At 34.5% G+C, this 20,624-nt stretch overlaps 3 protein-coding genes across 3 annotated transcripts; 2 read left to right on the forward strand and 1 right to left on the reverse strand.

The window, feature by feature from the left end:
* The first annotated feature begins 598 nt into the window (after positions 1–598).
* Positions 599–6,062, forward strand: LOC110708666 (tetraketide alpha-pyrone reductase 1-like). Its single transcript, XM_021886856.1, has 6 exons — positions 599–770; positions 1,997–2,166; positions 4,406–4,603; positions 4,907–5,069; positions 5,229–5,415; positions 5,588–6,062. Exons 1-6 carry the CDS (start codon positions 641–643, stop codon positions 5,742–5,744), a joined length of 1,005 nt encoding a protein of 334 aa, XP_021742548.1. The 5' UTR covers positions 599–640; the 3' UTR covers positions 5,745–6,062.
* A 1,688-nt stretch (positions 6,063–7,750) lies between these two features.
* LOC110708668 (tetraketide alpha-pyrone reductase 1-like) lies at positions 7,751–11,850 on the forward strand. Its single transcript, XM_021886858.1, has 6 exons — positions 7,751–7,905; positions 8,049–8,218; positions 10,174–10,368; positions 10,725–10,896; positions 10,998–11,184; positions 11,283–11,850. The coding sequence occupies exons 1-6, from the start codon at positions 7,788–7,790 to the stop codon at positions 11,434–11,436; spliced, it is 996 nt and encodes a 331-aa protein (XP_021742550.1). The 5' UTR covers positions 7,751–7,787; the 3' UTR covers positions 11,437–11,850.
* Positions 11,851–12,458: 608 nt separating this feature from the next.
* On the reverse strand, positions 12,459–13,181 carry LOC110708943. The gene has a single exon (XM_021887169.1). It carries the CDS (start codon positions 13,179–13,181, stop codon positions 12,459–12,461), a length of 723 nt encoding a protein of 240 aa, XP_021742861.1.
* Positions 13,182–20,624: the final 7,443 nt, after the last annotated feature.

Below are 20,624 nucleotides of genomic sequence, written 5' to 3' on the forward strand. Positions count from 1 at the left end.
TGCTTTGTGAACGGACATATCTGTTGGAATTAAAACTGCTCTTCATAAACTCTATAAATAGGAGTTTATATGACATGTATGAGGCAAGAGATTACAATTACAAATCATTCTTGCTTACTTTGAGAGAAAATCTGCAGTAATTTTCTTAGAGTGAAAACAAACACATTTATACTCAAACTTTGTTGAATTAATTTTGTAAGAACAAGCAAAACTAATTGGTTTTTCATTGTATCCCAATAGTTTTATCGTGTAACTCGATTGTTCCAAAGAGAGTCGATAAATAACTATTAGAAAAGCGTTTATCACGTGCCTTGAAGAATTTATCCGGTCTCTTTGAACATCAATTTTCATTGTTTTTTCTAACAGCCTCTAAATTTGACAAGAATCGAACATTATATAATATTATATGCTGATAATGGATTAATTGGATCACATTAGGTAATATCTACCTTTATGAAGTATATATTTTTTTAAAATTGCATTGGAATGTGGAGTCAATAAAAAACAGCGCAACATTGCTACAAGAATTATATAAGGCAGCAGTCCATCTTAAAAAAGTTATAAACTGTATTCAAATTCAAAGTCAGAGGAATAGAGGATCATTATATTATTGAGAGAGAACGAAAGAAAAGTGAAGAAGATGAGTAGTGAAGGAAGAGGGAAAGATAAGACGGTGTGTGTGACAGGAGCTTCTGGTTATATCGCTTCATGGCTTGTAAAACTATTGCTTCACCGTGGTTACACCGTCCATGCCACTGTTCGCGATCTAAGTATGTACACATACTCTCTTTTTTACATACAATTAGATTTAGTGCGTTTTGTTTTTAAGTTACACTTGGTTGTTCTCTTCGCTTGGTTTTCATCATGTACATATGAATTTATAATTGTATATGCAATGTATTGCACCGTATATATCATACATCCATAGTGGCATGGCACGACATGTACTCGTACATAATATTAGTGTACATTAAATTAAACCGATTAGAGTTTTAGTTAAGAATGGTAGGACTAGGAGTTTGAACTAGTGACTGTATGAGGTCACGGGTCATGGATTATTATAGGATATGACTAACAAAGTAACAATTTCATTCTTCCAAAATTGAAAATTAATTATATTTCAATAGGAGATTTAGGGCCTATTCCGATTGACTGAACTCAGCTGAACTGAACTGAACTGAACTGAACTGAACCGAGCTGAACTGAACTGAACTGAACTGAACTGAACTTATTAATTAGTGATTGTTAACTACGGATTAGTGATCTTTGATTATTTGTTGATTATTTATTGATATTTATTACTATACATATGTGTATATACAAATGTACATATTAAAATATTTACGAAAAATATACTATATAACTATAATTATAAAATGTATGGAAAATATATTATAAAATGTATGGAAAATATATTAAAAACTTAAAACCTCTAAACATTTTAAACACATATACTATTTAATTTAAAAAAATAGAACCATTTGAACAATGAATTGTATCAATATTATTATTGTTATTATTATTGTTATTATTATTATTATTATTAATTATTGATAATTATTATTATTATTTATTGATTATTATTATTATTATTATTATTATTATTATTATTGTTATTATTATTATTATAATTTATTGATGATTATTATTATTATTTATTGATTATTATTATTAGTATTATTATTTCAATTATTATTTTTATTATTATTATTATTGTTAATATTATTATTATTATTATTATTATTATTATTATTATTATTATTATTATTATTATTATTATTATTATTGTTGTTGTCGTTGTAATAAGAGTTTAAAAGAATGAAATTTGGCTTTATATCAATAGCAATATCATTAGACATAAATTAAGAGCTGAGCTGAACTGAACTGAACTGAATTGAATTTCAACGGAACAGAACATGCCCTTAGAGCTTATTAATTATTACTCTATTATTACTTCGTATTAATTCCTAGCTAATATTATTTGTCATTTATGTAGATGATTCAAAAAAGGTGAAGCATTTGATGGAATTAGAGGGAGCAAAAGAGAGGCTTCGCCTATTTAAAGCAGATTTAATTGAAGAGGGTTCCTTTGATTCTGCCTTTTCTGGATGCCAAGGTGTTTTTCATACTGCTTCTCCTGTCAATTTCAGTGTCAAAAATCCTCAGGTTTCATCTCTTCTTCATTTTCTCACCTTTTTTTTTAAAAAATAAAATAATAAAATAACATAAACTTACCAACCACTCTATAGGTATCCACTTTGATTGAGAATTTGGATTTTGATGCAATCATGGATTGAGATCCTTGGCTATCCTACATTATTGAATATTTCATTGACAGAGAAAATATAAAATTAATTGTTTGTTTGTTCACTCAATTTGTCTGATTAGATTTTTGTAATCGGGGAAAAGAATGATAAAATTTAATTTATGAGAGTTAGAGCTTCCCTACCGGTTTCAGGATGTATTATTAATTTTTGGATATTTTTTTAATTTTGATGTAAGAAAATGAACCAATTAAAATATTTTATTTATATAAATCGTGTATCGCACGAGACTAATCTAGTGTACAAATTATTATAACAACCCTAAAGATGCCAAAAGTATGACATAATTTTGTCTTAAAAAAAAGGTATGGCATAATTTTAAATACTTCCTTCATTTTTTTATTATTGCACCATATGGGTTGGGTGCAATCGTACAAATATTTTGATAGTGGAAAAAAGTAAGAGAGAGAAAAGTAAAAATACAAAATTGCACATGTGACATATTGATAAACTAAAACGTAAATGTGAAAAAGCAAGGATATGTTGGATATTTGTAGTGTGCAGGGCGAAACCAGGATTATAAGTCTAAGGGGGCCAAGACGTATATTACCTACTCCATACTTTTTTATAAATCCAAATTTTTTGCTTTTGTACGTACTATCATACATTAGTAATTAGTTTTGACTATATATTTGTTGGCACAAAAAACTTATATTCGTAAATTTAAAATTTGTGTTTTACAATATTATTTTACTGATATAACTAGTGTATAGAAAACAAATGTTATTAAATAACAAGTTGTAGGATTAAATGCAATGTATTAAATTAATCATTTGTTTATTATTAATATTAAGGAAAAAGCTATTAATCGGTAAACTTTTACAATACAATTATGTAAAAATGTTGTGATTGCTATATAAAACAAGAAAAAACTAGATTATATCATAGGTGAAGTAAACAAAAAGAAAAATAAAACGTTGAGATAAAGAAAGAAATACTAGATAATATCAATATAACATAGATAAAGTTATAAAATTAAAAAATAAAATAAAAAATGAAAGGACAAAATTACAAAAACAATATGCTATCTTAAATGGTAGTGCTCTAGTCATATTATGACACTACCCACTCCGCCACCAGTAACATGTTACCATTTAGTTAACATAATTATAATTAGTAATAACTCTAGGGGCTGGCCCACGGGGGTCGGACCTCCACCAGCCCCCCTCGTGACTCCGCCCTTGGTAGTATGAACACAATTTTTTTTTCTTAAAGAGGAAATGGTGCAGTATTTGTGAAACTTCCTAAAAAGGCAAGTAATGCAATAATAAAAGAACGGAGGAAGTAGTGTTTATCAATTATTATTAAATAAGTTTTGATGGTAGGTGTATTCAAATCTACTACTCGTACTATATTATTATAAAAATTAACAAATTTTACTATTATTATAAGGGTAAGTTTATCCTTATTCTTAAGATGAGTCTTTAGACAAGTCTTGAGCAAGATTCTAGCAATAATCTCTATCAAAACTACATATAGTCTTGAGATGAGTTTGGATTCTAAAACCCATCTTGAGACTATACAAATGGACAAAAATAATTATGCTATCCAATAGTGAGTTGCCAACTCACCATATTAAAATAATTAATAAATATAAATAAATTAATGTTATAAATATTAATTGGATAAGTAAATTTGGAGTGAGTGTTGGAATAATATGTGAAATTGGAGAAAACCTTGTATGAGTCTGAATAATAAAAAAGTAATTAAAAGTTAGGGATAAACTTACCCTAATAGCATGCACGAAATTGTTATAATAAATGTTTTTCGAAATGTAAAAGCACGCATCACATGCTGTCATGCATTATTGCAATCTAGCTTTACATCTGTGTACGAGTACTAGTAGTACTGTATGATTTTTGTGTTCCTCATTTAGCTTTAATAATTAGCTCAAATATTGTTTTATTTATTTTATTAAGATGGAAATTTATTGGTAATTGCAAATAACACTCAATTTATTAGTGGTTTAATATCATCTTAGAGGCATGCAATTGAGAATTTTAGATCACGTTTGTTGATTATTAATTAATTATGCTTGGTAGAGTTGGTACTGTAATAAATTAAATTACTTATTACTATAGGTTGAAGTACTTGATCCAGCAGTGAAGGGAACCCTGAATGTTCTTAATGCTTGTACAAGAGTTTCTTCTGTTAGAAGAGTATTTTTCACTTCTTCCCTCGCAACAGTACTATTTACCGGTATACCGCTAGCGCCCGACGTGGTGGTTGATGAAAGTTGGTTCTCTAAACCACAATTAACTAGCATATTCCCTAACATGGTACGTATGTTTATTTGTTTTTTTTTTTTTTGTTTTTTTTTTCTATTACACCCAGGTGCATTGTACGTATACGTAAGGATTTTTTCTAACTAATTCAATCAAATATCAAATGAGCAAAAAAAAAAAAATCCACTTTTGACTTTTTGAGTATGCACCTACTAACCTACCTCTATATGCATCCCGATAGATATAAAAGGTTAAAAGGTGTTGTGATAAATTGATAATAGTACAATGAATACAAATTTTTCTAGCTTACTACTTTAAACATTTAGGTTAATTTTTAAAATATTCGAGCTTTTGCAGATGTGGTATTTGATATCAAAAATTTTGGCCGAAGAGGCTGCGTGGAAGTTTGCCAAAGACCATGATCTTGATTTGGTTACAATTAATCCAGGCATGGTGATAGGTCCTATGTTGCAGCCGACTCTTAATGAAACCGTGGCTCTAATTTTCAATTTGATCAACGGTTTGCATAAATTCTATCATATCTAATGATCCAATTAATGTTTTATTGTGTTATATGTTATACATGAATAGAAGTATGTAACGATTAGCTATTTAAAATCTCTGCTATAAATATTGTAGCTCGAAACGATTGTAACTTAAAACAATTACTCATTGCTAGGGGCACAAACGTATCCAAATGAGGCATTACCATGGGTGCACATCCAAGATGTCGCGGAAGCTCACATTCGTGCATTTGAGCTCCCTTCTGCCAAAGGAAGGTACATTTTAGTCGAAAGTGTGGCTCATTACTCAGAGATCGTCAAGTTGTTACATGATATCTACCCTTCTATTCAACTTCCTGAAAAGTGAGTCTCTTTAATTAGTTGTACTACTTCCATTAATGGTTATTTGCAACTTTAGAATATTTTATATCTCACTAATAATACCCCAAAGTTGCAGAAAACTATTAAAATTGATGCATTCTTTTATCATATTTTACGTCTCTTGTAACCTTTTGTACTACTGGTTTTCAATTAGGTGTGTAGATGATGAACCATTGGCAAAAACATTCCAGGTTTCGAAAGCTAAAGCTGAAAGCCTTGGCATACAATATATTCCTCTTAAAGACAGTGTTAAGGATACTGTTGAAAAGCTCAGGGAGAAGAAGTTGATTGATATTCCTAGTGCTACTTAATTTGGATCTCATTGCTGGAGGAATTGAATGAAAATGTTACATTTTGCATCATAGAAGTTACAGTAATATTACAATTATATTGTTGAATTATTCAAAATTGTTTATTATTCTGTAAAATGAATTACATTAAGAAAATGTTACTTGTGTAGCAAATTAAATGTACGTATGTGGTAAGTTTTTTTTTTTCAAGATAAGATGGAAGACCTTATTGAACCGGCATCTCTCACAAGTTTAGTCAGTCTAGCTCCGCAGGTCACACTTGAAAGTAGAGGAGAGGTAAGAGAATCCCCTACGTACTCCCAAGCATTTTATAGTTGGTGGGGGGTAGGGCTCGGGAATTCCCCACCAACTCCACCAAGTAAAGTTTCATAAGTATGTGGTACTAGCATATAAAGGCATAGATGCATATAAAGGCAAGAGCAATATAAAAACTACTCCATATGCATATAAAGGCAAGAGCAAATTATGATACTAGTATTAAATAGTGTTAGGTTTCACTCATTTCGCCTCCCTAATACTTTCTCTATTTTCCTTTTTTTTAATGTATTAGTTTGATCGGTATATTTGTAGAAACGTAATTTTGATCATTAGTATTATATTATACAATAACATTTATTCATTTTATAGAGGTGAAAAAATTAAGTCAATTATAGTATGTGAATAATACAAAAGTTAAAGTGATGCATTTAAAAAAAAAAAATAGTGAGAGTATTCCGTACTCTGTATTAGTGTATTACAATATTTCTTTTGAGAACTAGCGTATTACGGAGTACAATATAGATGAGCTCTTTCCCTAAATAATGCTGCCAAAAGACTTAATTCTCAAATTACCGTCCCTTTTTCAAAAATTCCCTAAATATTGTCCACATAAGCAGGGAAAAAAAATAACCCTTTTTTTTTTATCGGTTCAAATAGAAACCGCTACTTGAGGTAGTAGTTTATCTTTGTACAAGATGAAATTAGGAAAATATACTTGATGTGGCGGTTTACTTAGATGAAAATCGCTACTTGAAGTAGCGGTTTATCTTTGTACACCGCTACTTGGTTTTCTGTACAAACCGAAAAAATAAAAAACTCGCTTAAACCGAAGACGTGGACGGTAATCTCGGAATTAAATAAAAAGAGACGGTATATATGAAATTGAGTATTTCCTCAGCAATATTTTGGGAAAGAGCTCAATATAGATTAAGTAATTGTGACAATTATGTTTATACAAATGAAGTAAAATAATCATACTCGCGTGTAGAGGAGTATTTTCAATTGAGCCCCCTTCTATTACCATAAAAATAAATTAAAAATAAGAGATTTTTCAGTGCGCCAAGCCACATGGTGCGTCACGGTTACTTGTATTTTAGGGTTACTTGTATTCTGGGGTTACTTGTATGAGTTACTTGTATGGTATTACTTATATTATGAGGTTACTTGTATCGTGGGGTTACTTGTATTCTGAGTAACTCCCGACCAAAATCTCATACCAAACCAATAACACCCTATAAGTAACCCCTGATTAAAACCAATAACAGTCATACAAGTAACCCTAGAATACAAGTAACACCTGACAAAACCAGTAACACCCTACAAGTAACCCCGACCAAAACCAGTAACACCCATACAAGTAACCCTAGAATACAAGTAACACCTGGCAAAACCAGTAACACCCTACAAGTAACCCCGACCAAAACTAGTAACACCCATACAAGTAACCCCAGAATACAAGTAACCCCTGACAAAACCAGTAACACCCTATAAGTAACCCCGACCAAAACCGGTAACACCCATACAAGTAACCCCACAATACAAGTAATACCTACAAGTAACCCCTGACAAAACCAGTAACACCCTACAAGTAACCCTTGTCGCACCATGTGGCCAGCCACATACAAAAATTTGTATTTAAAAATATGATTGAGTAGTGACATCCTCGTATGTTGAGGTTTAGGGATAAACGCACGAGACTCTCGAGGGATTCTATTCTCCTTCAATACTATATTTACCCATGACTAATCATCACTTGTAAGAATTCTATTGGAGAAAAAGAGAGAGATGAGTGGACACGGGCAGGTCGTGTGTGTAACAGGAGCATCTGGCTTCATTGCTTCATGGCTTGTCAAACTCTTGCTTCTCCGTGGTTACACTGTCCATGCCACTGTTCGTGACCCAAGTAATTCATTTTTAATTTTATTTATTTTATGTTTTCATAATATTGGACCAAAATTTTGATGAATTAATCAATTAATTATTGTTTGTTATTCAATTTGATTTTAGGAAACTAGAAGTATTTTAAGAATTCCATTGTTTTGTCAGATGATCAGAAAAAGGTTGAACATTTGTTGGGGTTAGAAGGTGCAAAAGAAAGACTACACCTATTTAAAGCAAATTTAATGGAAGAGGGTTCTTTTGATTCTGCTATTTCTGGCTGTCATGGTGTTTTTCATACTGCTTCTCCTGTTCCTTTTGCTGTCAATGATCCTCAGGTTCTTTTTTGTTTCTTCTGAATTTTCTTCTTGTCTGCTTGCTTAATTCAATTTAATTATTACTTCCTCCGTTCCTTTTTTACAATCCTATTTCTAAAATTACACGGGAATTAAAGAATTTCACAAACAATTGTTGTACGTGGTCCCTACATACAACTCTAATTTGTCATGTTTTAATTGGCTAAAATAATAGGCACAAGTTCTATTAAAATTCAATTTATATTTAACTCCTTATTTTCTCCCATTTTCTGTTGATGTGTCAAATTTAGTACAATGGGAATTACAAATTGATGTCTTTGAATAAAATAAAGATTGACTAATATTTAATGATGCATATGTCATCAATTCTTTGAAAAGAAAAAGGACCAATAACATTTTTTGGTGAAAATAAAAGGACATCATATTCATCTAAAGTAATGCACTTGGATTTTGAATTTTTTAAAGGCATTAATAAGAGTGAGAATGAGAAAATAAGAGTGAGAAAATAGAGAAAGCATTAATTACAAAATAAAAAAAGAGGAATAATTGAAGATATTTGGTAAAAATTTACTTACTAAAAAAGGAAAGTAGAAATGTAATTTTGAAATACCAAAAAAGGAAAGCAGGAATGTAAATAAGGGGCGGAGAGAGTCAAGAGGCAAGAGGATATGTTGCGAACATTCAAAAAAAAATAAAATCGGAGTAAGTATTAACATTAATGATGGAATGTTACAATGTAAGGACTCTTAGAAGACTTAAAACAATGAGCTAGTTAGAAAATACTTGATAGAGGAATTATTTGCTATTTTTGGTAAGTAGGGAACGATGAGACTCGAACTTGAGACCGGGTAGATGGATTAACAAAAGGTTCTCATACAGGGAATGTTTATGATCCATGGATATGTTCATATGGAGGTGACTTTAGAATCTGAACATTTTGTCTTGTGATAATGATAGTAAGTTCCTCTTATGTCCGGGAAGTGCATACCCAATTTCTTGTCAATCTAAATGGTTTGTTATCAATTGTACAGTGATTATGGTAGAAAATTGTAGTTGTTTACCATGTGGACTAGTAGGGTTTATGTATGGAATATCATCGTCATCATTACTTGATAATGGCGCTTTTAAAAGGATGAAGTTGCAATGTTGCATACATTTGAACTGCCGCAAATTATACCAAAGGGTGGTGGTTGTTCTTTGTACAGAGTACCATGCTTATTATGAGGACAGTAAACTACTTTAAAGAGTGACATACATTATCAACTCTAAGGGCCTATTCTAATTTACCAAACTGAACTGAACTAAACTAAAATTATGTTGAAGAGAACAAACCCTAAGTTTGATACTTAACATGATAATAAAAATTTATTCACTTAGGAAATTACATATTTAAAATAAATTTGTTCTTGCTTTCGTGTTTTTAAGGATTATGGTGTGCATGATTTTACATTTTTACTACACCACCCTTTAGTATTGACTATTAAGATTTCATTCATGTGTAAATTGAGACTTGATAATCAAGTTAAGGTTGTTGTCTGTCTAATTCCTGTATCCGATTATTTGTTTTGGGAAAAGATTGATCCTTCCATTATCCTTGTACTTCTTTATTTCAACTTAATATTTCCTCCGTTATTTATTACTTGACCCGCTTTGACTTTTACACTATTCACCACCCCTCCTTTGACTGTCTTTTGTGAATAATATGTAAGGAAAAATATATTCATGTATGATCTTTTGGATTCGTGTCAATAAGTACTATCATAATATATAACTTTTATAATTTTTACTTATGGAGAATTTAAGTTATTGATCGTTAAAGTTTTGCATTGGCAAGCGTGATAAAAGAAACAGGTCAAGTTAAAAAAAACAGAGGAAGTAGAATATGGTGTGACCGATTTATGGTTGTTGTGACTTTCAATATTATAATTTATAAGCTATCTACTCCTCATTTTTCCTAAGTACTTTGTAATTGGCAGGCTGATTTGATTGATCCAGCAATCAAGGGAACAATCAACGTTCTTACCTCTTGTAAAAAGTTTTCTTCCATTAAAAGAGTGGTTTTGACATCTTCAATGGCTGCAGTTTTGTTCACTGGAAAGCCTCAAGCTCCTGAGGTTGTTGTCGATGAAAGTTGGTTTTCTGATCCAGAGTTGTGCAAGGAACCAATTATGGTACGTCTATTATCTGTTGTAAAACATAACACTTATTCCAGGAAAATTATGTGTTACATTATAAAGGGGTAGGATATAGAAGCTAACTAGTATTTTTACGCTGTTTAGACTTTAGAGTGCTCTTGCTTACTATATCTGCTCTCTAAAAGAATTTTTACTCTGGGATTTGTTCATGAGACGATTGACTTCCCTGATCATATCAATCTTTCGAGGCAGTTCAAATCTTTCCTAGAGTATTTTTATGTGTTACTTCCTCTCTTTTGCAGCTACATTAGCATTTGGAGCCCTTTATGTGATGGTCTTTAGTCTTATATATACTTTGTAATTGATTTATGTGATCTCCTTGGCTGGTACAGTCCATATCGATGTGGTATAGGATTTCCAAGACCTTGGCTGAAGATGCTGCCTGGAAATTTTGCAAAGAGAATGGTATCGAAATGATCTCAATGAACCCAGGCATGGTAATAGGTCCTATGTTGCAACCAACACTTAATGGATCTATGGCTTTATTTTTCAGCTGTGTCAATGGTGTGTATCTCTTCATATCATGGTCCGGTATTAATCTCTAAAAGTAAGCATTACTGCATTAACTTACGCATGTTTCTTGTTTTTCTCTGTATATTATACAGGGGCAAAAACATTTCCAAATGCAGCCTTTGGTTTGGTCCATGTTAAGGATGTGGCAACTGCACATATCTTAGCATTTGAGGTCCCTTCAGCTTCTGGGAGGTATGTTTTGGTCGAAACTGTTGCTCATTTTTCTGAGGTCGTGAGGATATTACAAGAACTCTACCCCTCACTCCCACTTCCGGATAAGTGAGTTTCCTTTTCCTTCTGACTTATCATAGAAATTTACCTGTACTTTTAAATAATGTCATCCGCTCTTCTGAATCCTCCGTGAAAATTTTCTTCAGGTGTGCTGACGACAAACCTTTTGCACCAACATACCAGGTTTCCAAAGAGAAAGTTAAAAGTTTGGGCATAAGCTATACTCCCTTTGAAGTAACCCTCAAAGAGACGGTTCAAAACTTGATGGATAAGGGCCTTTTGAGCTTTAAGTGTGACTAGGGGGGTACCGGGGCTTAATAATTATTGATGAATGAACTGTCATAATCTCCGGAGGTGAAAGTCTGTCTTAATTTGAGTTTATATTGAATAACAATGCTAAATCTGATCGTATTGAGTTACCATAGTGAAATAATTGCCAAGCTTGTGCTCTTGTTCTTTCCTTTTTAACTGTCTGGTTGGCGGGGGTGGGTGGGTGTTGGGGTTGAATTTGATATATACGAAAAGATTTTATGGCAACAATTTTCACTTTTAAACGTAGAGACGAGTATGAGCATAGCCTTGGTATTGGCAGCTGAGTTGAAGAACATGACACCAAAAGAGCAAGAGTGATTGCCTTTGTTAAATTGGCTACCTGATGTCAAATTCATCACACCTCCTGTCTTCATGGTGTAGACTCCAGTGCATGTTTTCAAATGTTACCCTCTTTGGCTCTTTGCAATGCTACACCAACTGTATGTGTGTGTTCCCCCAATGCGCTCTTCTAATGGTCAAGAAGCTGTGGCATTGAGGCATTCTATGGAACAAATAAAACAAAGTGAGGTTTAAAAAGTCTCAAGAGTGGTACAACAGAAAGTGATCGGAAGACGATTAGTAAGTACTAGATTAGTGCTCGTGTGATGTAAATCATTTTCCTATAATTAATTGTGATACAATATAAAAATGAGGCAATCATGTGAAATAAAAAAAAATGCAATGCATATGGAAAAATAAAAAAATAAAGCAAAAATTACTAAAACTACAATTGACATCGTCGCTTTTTGTTATTAACTTATTATACAGCTGTATGAATTGATGGCGTCGCTCTTTGTTATTATGTAAAAATGTGTTTGAAGCTATCCAATAATAATTGTAGTTTAATCATTGTTTGTATATTGCCTTAAAAGTTTATTTGTAGATGATACTTATATATCCATAAAAATGATACACAAGAAGATGTCACTTGTCATTATATATGTCCGATGTTTTTTTTTACTATGCATCTTATTTATAAATTATAATACCGATGTAATAAATTTATCATCTCAATCAAATGTTTCAATGGAGTGGGGTAAAGAAATCTCAGTGGAGTTTGACAAAGAGGTTGGTTCCATGTGCTGGGCTTGGGTAATAGTAGTAGGCCCACTTTTTGTATGGCTAAGGTTAGTGGATTTGGAAGTTGAGGCCTCGGTGGAATGGAGGGGAGCTTGAGTAACAAATTGTTTCCCTTTGTTGTTGAGTGAGCACTTTTCTTTTAGGTGGCCTATAATTCCACAATTAAAACATAGTGAGTGTATGTTTTCATAGTCTATTTGTTGCCACCCATTACTAACCCAAATTGAGTTAACTAACGGTAAGGTAAGATCAATGTCAATACAGACTCTGGCATATCTGGCACGAGTGAGATGATCAGTAGCATAATCAACTCGAATTGGGTTTTCTGCTGTTTTAGCAACTTCAAATAGGGCTAGCTTATCGTAGTACTCAACTGGAAGTTTCGGGAATCGAATCCAAACCATCATTCTATTAAATGGATTCATAGATGGTCGGAAATTTGGTTTCCATTTAGTAAGCATCAAATAGTGATCAAGAACAAACCAAGGACCACCAAGACGGGCACGCTCATAATCTTCTGTGACTGAGAAACGAAAAAGATAGACATCTTTTCCTAAGTCGATGACCTCAAGAGAGCCTCTAAGTTTCCACATCACTCTGACCCTTTGGGTGATAAAGGAAGGCCTAACAGAGATGCCCAAACACTTCCCCATTAGGGTTAGTTTCTAAGGGTGACTAAGTTTGTCTAGGGTTTCTTTGGCAAAAGAGAACGTGTTGGTATGGTTTGGGGGGGGGGGTGATATCCTCTTCCTCCCATTGAAGAGATGAAACAACAATTTCACGAGCTTCAACCAGCAAACCATTGAGACGAGCTTTTGACAGCTTCTCTAAATGATAGGGGGGTTAGGTTCGAGGAGGGAGGGTTTGGGGGATAAATGACCGGATTCAGAAGGGCTAGGAGGGGAGTTAGCTTCTATATTTGGAGCTTCTTCCATGTTGGTATATCCAAAATGGGAGAAGGCGCCATAGGGAGGGACTAGAAGAATTTAGCAAACATGAGAAAACTTCAATGCCTGCAAAAGAAAGTAAAGAAAGGAAAACAATTTGAGGAGAAATAGCTAATTCCCCGCACAAGGAGACTCTTAGAGCACCCTCGCCAAGGCGAGAAGGGAAACCTCTGATGATCAACCTAGTTGAGAGAAAAAACTAGAGAGAGAAAGTAGAGAAAACATTTTTTCCTTTTAACTGCAAAAGTGCAATAACCGGGCACAAATATAACGAAACCCTTTCAATGTGGTACCATTTGCTCTTGTATTTTGAATAATAGTTGAATCAAAAGTGGTACTCTTCTGTAAGTAAGTGATACCCTTCTAAGATTTAATGGTACCCTTTTGTATGAAAAAGCTATAATGAGTAATAAAATGATATACTACCTCCTTTTCATATTTTTTGCAACTTTTGCCAAAAATGGATCAACTAAAGTTTTCTTTTCTTTTTAGGTTGTCATTTCTCTCTATCTCTCTTCTCATTACATGTATTCCTATTTTTCTCTCTCTATCTTACACTCACAAACAAATTTTGCCTATGAGTCCGTGCACCCTTTAAAGTTGCAAAAAAAAAAAAAATGTGAAACATAGGTAGGCCCTGTTCTTTTGAGCTTCTAGGAAGAGCATAGCAGGGGTTCTAAGGTTTCATTGAAGCAATGAAGAGTACAACTCTTTATACTGAATAGAAGGGTTCCATTAAATAATTGTAAGGTTTTATTGAAATACTGTAAGGTTCTATTAAAACAGTCAAAGGTACAACTCTTTAGCAATGAAGGGTACAAATCTTTATATTGAATTGGAAGGATTCCATTTAAGATAGGATTTTTTTTTTTTTTTTTTTTTCAGAATGCTGAGATCGCCTATTTAACTTAGTGAGTCTCTTTGGTCTCAAGAAAGTGGAAAAAAAATTAGCTAATTTAATTTGATTTTTGTAAAAATTAAATTAATTAATCTAAACAAAAACACAATTCATCCTTATATTAAATTATTAAATCCAAACAAAAACACTATTCATCCTTATAATTTGATTAACATTTATACATGTAATATGTAATATTTGAAGATCAGATAACATAGATTTATACTTCTAAAATTCATCTCCTTCGGATCCTTCCCCTTTCCAATTTCAGCAACCCCTTTCACCTTGTGCTCATCGACAGCCCCCTCCCAATTTTGGGAGCCCCTTCACCTTATGCTCATCGGCGCCCCCCTTCTAATATATGTGGACCTTAGAGATAGACTGCAAAAAGCATTAAAAAAAAAAAAAAGATGATCATAATGCATTATTCATCGGCTCATTAAAACTGACTCTGGGATGAATCTGTTGTTATTACTTATTAGACGCCCTTTGTGCCAATTAATCTTTCAAACATCTGAGATACATCAAAAGAGATCCCTCTAATATAAAATCAGAAATAAGGATGACAATTTTATATGGATATCCATTAACCCGCTCCACCCGCTTAAATTAAATGGATGAAAACCCGACTTAAATGGATGGAAGGCGGGTGGTGGATGAAACGGGTGACGGATCAGATCGGATTCGGGTGGAGCTTTAAGTCATCCGTCACCCGATCCATCACCCGCTTATCATCCACCCATTTATTTTTATATAAAAAAAAATACAAAACTTTTTTAAAAAACCCTAATCTAATGTACATACTACATACAGCTAGCCGCACATATCCATTCTCAACTCTCAAGTCCTCCTAACAGTCTCTCTCCTTCTTTAGTTCCTCACACTCTCTACTCACCACCAAATATTCCATTTTTACCGGCAACTTCTCACCCGAACGTCTCACACTCCTCTTGGGCGAGGCGGCGACTCCTCTTATGCGATTAAGTTCATTAATTTCATGAATTTTTGAAGGGAAAATGGCATCACAGATCACTTATTTAACTTAATCATATCAATAGTTCATGTATTTCATAGTTGGTGGTACTAGTAATTGATCTTGTAATGCTAAATTGCTAGTGCTATATTTTTTTTTAATTTTTGCAATGCCGATTTAGATGGCACAATAGGAATTACTTAGCATCATTTTTTTTTGTTTAATTTCATAACACAAGTTTAATCTTCACCCGTTTATCATCCGATCCACCCGTTTCACCCGCGGATGATGGGTGGATCGGATGTGGATGATGGGGTTAGCGGGTGGTGGGTGGATCGGGTGGAGTGGATGGAGGTAGCGGATGGATGCGGGTGAAGCTCCACCCGATCCGAATCCGACCCGTTGTCATCCCTAATCAGAAGAAGTCACATTAGTCTTCACATTATTAACAAATATAACATTTTAAACATTATTTTCTGATTTTATCATTAACAACATGTCACAGCTCGGAAGTTTGTGCCCTTTCTAGGGAAAGAGGACCAAGATAACCAATTATGAATCCAGTTATACGAGTACAATTTGATAAAATTTCAAAAGGTATATAAAAATTATTCAGAACCTTAGGAAATTTGATAACTTCAATCAAAGACAAGTAGACAACATGCAGTAATGTGTTTCCATTTTTGTGAGAAAGAGAAAAGAGTGAGATCATTTGATGATCTCTGACTCTCTGCACCTTCCCAATTCATTCACGATATAACTTGCAATACATATTGAAAATGGTTCCATGGTGGGTTAAGCTTTACCAATCTCAAGGCAAGTAATATCATATCATATAGTACCAATCTCACATTGTCTTTGAAGGGTGATTAAGTTTACAAGTCATCAAGTAATAATACTACCTCCGTTACAGGTTATGTGCAACGATTTGACTTAAAGCAGAGAGCGAGGAAAAATGTCTAATCGTTGCACATAACCTGTAACGGAGGTAGTAGTATTGTCAAAGAGTTGGTGATTAAGTTTGTACAAGTCATCAAGCTAGGCAAACATCCATTGTAATAATTTCATCCTCTACAAGCTATGGAATAACTTAACAATTGTATCATGCTAAATTGGAGTATCAACCATGATACCACATTCTCCTATATGACTCGATACATATTCATAAATAATCCTTTAAATTAGCATCTATACTAGTCTTGATCCCATCCAATAGAACCTAAACAAGATTTTCTTAATATTTACCATCAAAATTCAAAAGTCCCACCAACAATCTCTACCATAGTAATTTCTTTAGAGAAATAAAATATCCCCTCAAAGTAATAAGGCCGCGGCTGGGTAGAATCGAAGCCAGCAGCCAGGGACTTCTCTACCTTCTGAAACCTTATACTTTCCAAATCACTAAGAACATATTCTTCTACCCCCTCTCAAGATTGGTTGATCTAAATGGAATTTGCCAAATAGGCCAACTATAGTAGATAAACTATATACTACCTCCGTTTTTTTTTTATGTGCAACTTTTGCCATTTTAGTCCGTTCACTATTATGTGCAACTTTCCTTTTTCATTCCATTTTTGGTAAATAAAAACCCTTGAATTTACTATATTACCCCCACTTAAAAAATTTAATCATCTTACTTTTACCCCTCATTACCCATAACCCTAACTTAATTTAACACACCTAAATTAACCTAACCTAATTACTCCCTCCAATTTACCCCCCAAACGACACAACTCTACATCTTCCCAACCACCTTTTCTAAACTGATCTAGAGAATTCTATAGAACCCTAGATCAGTTTCTTCCTTTTCTTGTTCTTCGTCTTCTTCGTTTCCTTCGCCTCTTTCCAAAAAAATTCAGAGTCCCACAATCATGTCTTCCCCCTTTCCCTCCCCTTTCGAGAGGCATCCAGACGTTACAATTCCGTTACATGACCTAGATCCACTTATTGACGCCTATATTGGCACAGATTCACAGAGTGAGGCTAAGTTTATCAAGTCCCTCATTAACGACATCAACCGGGGCAATGATTTTCCTCGCCGCCTTTACAACTCTGAGGAAGGCCCAAGTTGCTGTTCTCCAACGACTTTCAAAACTTTGGGGGAAGTCCTGAAAAATATCGACGAGGGGGAGAAGACGAACAAAGAGGAGGGTGAAGGTGACTCCCATGCCAAAAAAAAAATTGATTTTGAGGTTAAAGATGTAGATCTGGAGTCCGATTCTGTGGAGGTCAGTGTTGCGCCCTCCCCCCCCCCCAAGCGCGGATCTAAGGTTTCCAGGCCTCCTCCGAAGCTTTGGCGAAAGAGGAAGGCTGCAGTGGTGGCGATGAGGCGTATGCGCGGGTTGGCTGATTTGCCGGAGGCCGGCCTCGTGGTGCTGTCCTCTGATGAGGAGGCTGAGCCCTGAGCCTTGCGTAACGATTCCTATTCCTAATTTTTTTAAATTTTTTAAATTTTAAAAGAGTCCTAATTTTTGTGCCGGTTGATCTATGGCTGAAACTAGGGTTTCACTGTTTATTGCGGGATTGTTTGACTGGTTGTGGTTTCATGATGGGTTGTTTGTTGTGTTGATATACGCTGGATGCTAAGGGTTTGCTGTTATGGGTAACTTTGACTCGTTGTTGTTTATTGGTGGGTTGTTGATTATGTTAAATGTTAGGGTTTATTTGTATTTTTGTGTTGATCTTCTGCATGTTCATTGTTGCCTACTGAGTCCCTTAAAAGGAGTCCCCTGATGTTGCCTTATGTTTGTTGTTTATTAAAGAGCCCCCTACTTTGATATGCTATTTAGCTTACTGCTGTTTTGTGGGAATTTGTGGCCTGTGGCCTGGATCTGATAGCATGTTGGGTTGGTGGTTATGTTATATCTGGGAGATTAATTGCTGGTTGCATGTGTGTGTTGGTACATCTGGCTGCATCTTGGGTTGTTGGTTATGTTAATTGTGTTGTAGTTCCTTGGGGTACACTGTGCTGGCTGTGTGGACTTGATTGGTGAATGATGAGGTTGGTGTCTTGTGCATGTTCATTGTTGCCTAGACAGTCCCCTAACCTAAATCCCCTGATGTTGCCTTATGTTTCTTGTTTATTAAAGAGCCCCCTACTTTGATATGCTATTTAGCTTACTGCTGTTTTGTGGGAATCTGTGGCCTGTGGCCTGGATCTGATAGCATGTTGGGTTGGTGGTTATGTTATATCTGGGAGATTAATTGCTGGTTGCATGTGTGTGTTGGTACATCTCGTTGCATCTTGGGTTGTTGGTTATGTTAATTGTGTTGTAGTTCCTTGGGGTACACTGTGCTGGCTGTGTGGACTTGATTGGTGAATGATGAGGCTGGTGTCTTGTGCATGTTCATTGTTGCCTAGACAGTCCCCTAACCTAAATCTCCTGATGTTGCCTTATTTTCTTGTTTATTAAAGAGCCCCCTACTTTGATGTGCTATTTAGCTTACTGCTGTTTTGTGGGAATCTGTGGCCTGTGGCCTGATAGCATGTTGGGTTGATGGTTATGTTATATCTGGGAGATTAATTACTGGTTGCATGTGTGTGTTGGTACATCTGGTTGCATCTTGGGTTGTTGGTTATGTTAATTGTGTTGTAGTTCCTTTGGGTACACTGTGCTAGCTGTGTGGACTTGATTGATGAATGATGAGGCTGGTGTCTTGTGCATGTTCATTGTTGCCTAGTCAGTCCCTTAAAAGGAATCCCCTGATGTTGCCTTCTGTTTCTTGTTTATTAAAGAATCCCCTACTTTGACATGCTATTTTGCTTACCCATATCCACATGATGAAGGGACTCTAATGAATTTCAATATGCACAAGTGATTTGCTCCATCAACATGCAAGTTGCTGTTGTTGTTGAGGTACCCTTGTGCATATGTGTGGTATTCAACATTATAACCCTCTGATGGATTTAGTGCCCACATATATTGTCTATCTTTGTCATTCATAATCAACTAAAAATGTGGGTACAAAATACAATATGTTTGAGTAATGAACATAAAACTTTACAAAAGACCATATTATAATCTAATGACATTACTTCAGACTGCCTGACTTGTTTGGGTAATTGTAATCAACAAAATACACCTAACCACTTGATTGTTCAAAATGTTTTTGGGAAAAAAAAAACCAATAAAACTTACTAGGAGAAGTGGTTATGTGTGGCAGTCCATGTGTTGCATGGTTGTTGTAAAGAGTCCCCTAATCTGCATCCACCTCCAAATCTTTTGTGAGTTCTTGAGTCCCTTGATTTGCTGGCCTAAACATAGTGTTTAGGTACTCCACAGCCTCCAATACATCCTTCTTCTGAACCTCTACCAAATTTGGAAGATTGCCTAGGTTTTCCAGCTTTTTTTTGTTCATATGTGGTATTTTGTACTTGTTACCACCTTCAGCCTTGAGTATCTTAATCATACATTTTTGCAATGTAACTCAGATGTACTTGTTAACCTGGGGGTTGAATGTGTCATAAGACTCTTTCACCTTTGCAACCAGCTCATCTAAGTCCCTAGGAAAAGACTGATATTGCAAAGACTGTATAGACCTAAATAGCCCTAAGTCAAGGACATTCAAATCAGGGGACTGAGCTGGCTGAAAAACAAATTGAATGTTAAACCCATTAGCTGTTGTTGCTGCCAGAAACTCAGCATCTGTAGGAACTTGGTGAGGCCTTGCATTGTCCCATTGGATGACCACATCCTTGGGCAGACCTTCAGGCCACTTTGACATGATTGCTGGAATGACCTTTGTTAGTAGCATATCTCTGATTGCTTCTCTGTTTATGTTCTGGAGTGCCTTAGTAATTATTGATTGTAATTATTGGTTGACAATGGAGGATGCTTTTATTCCCTCCTTTAATTTTCGGTGGGTTTGTTGGGGGAAATTTTGGCTTTTGTACTTTCTGCCAAAATTTCCCACCAACAAAATAAAGTGTGGTCCACACTTTCTCTCTCCTTCTACTTTAATTAAACCCACTTACTTTTCCTAATTTTTACCATTCAATCTTTTGCCTCGTGAACCGTTTTTAGTCCCAAAGTTGCACATAAAAAAAACGGAGGTAGTACTTAATCTTAATATATCACTTCACAACTCCATCAACTAGTTACTGCTTCGAGCCAAAATCATTAAATCACAATAACGTTTCCTAAAAATTAAAAAGTAATACAATCAACATTATCAATCCTAAGTTTAAGACACAAACCCAGAATGCTAGAACCACATATTTGCAAATTTACTATTGCAATGGCCCCACCCCGTAATTTCCATGCCCCGTTCTGTTGAA

Source organism: Chenopodium quinoa, unplaced genomic scaffold (assembly GCF_001683475.1).
Source record: "Chenopodium quinoa cultivar QQ74 unplaced genomic scaffold, ASM168347v1, whole genome shotgun sequence".
Classification (NCBI taxonomy): Eukaryota; Viridiplantae; Streptophyta; class Magnoliopsida; order Caryophyllales; family Amaranthaceae; genus Chenopodium; species Chenopodium quinoa.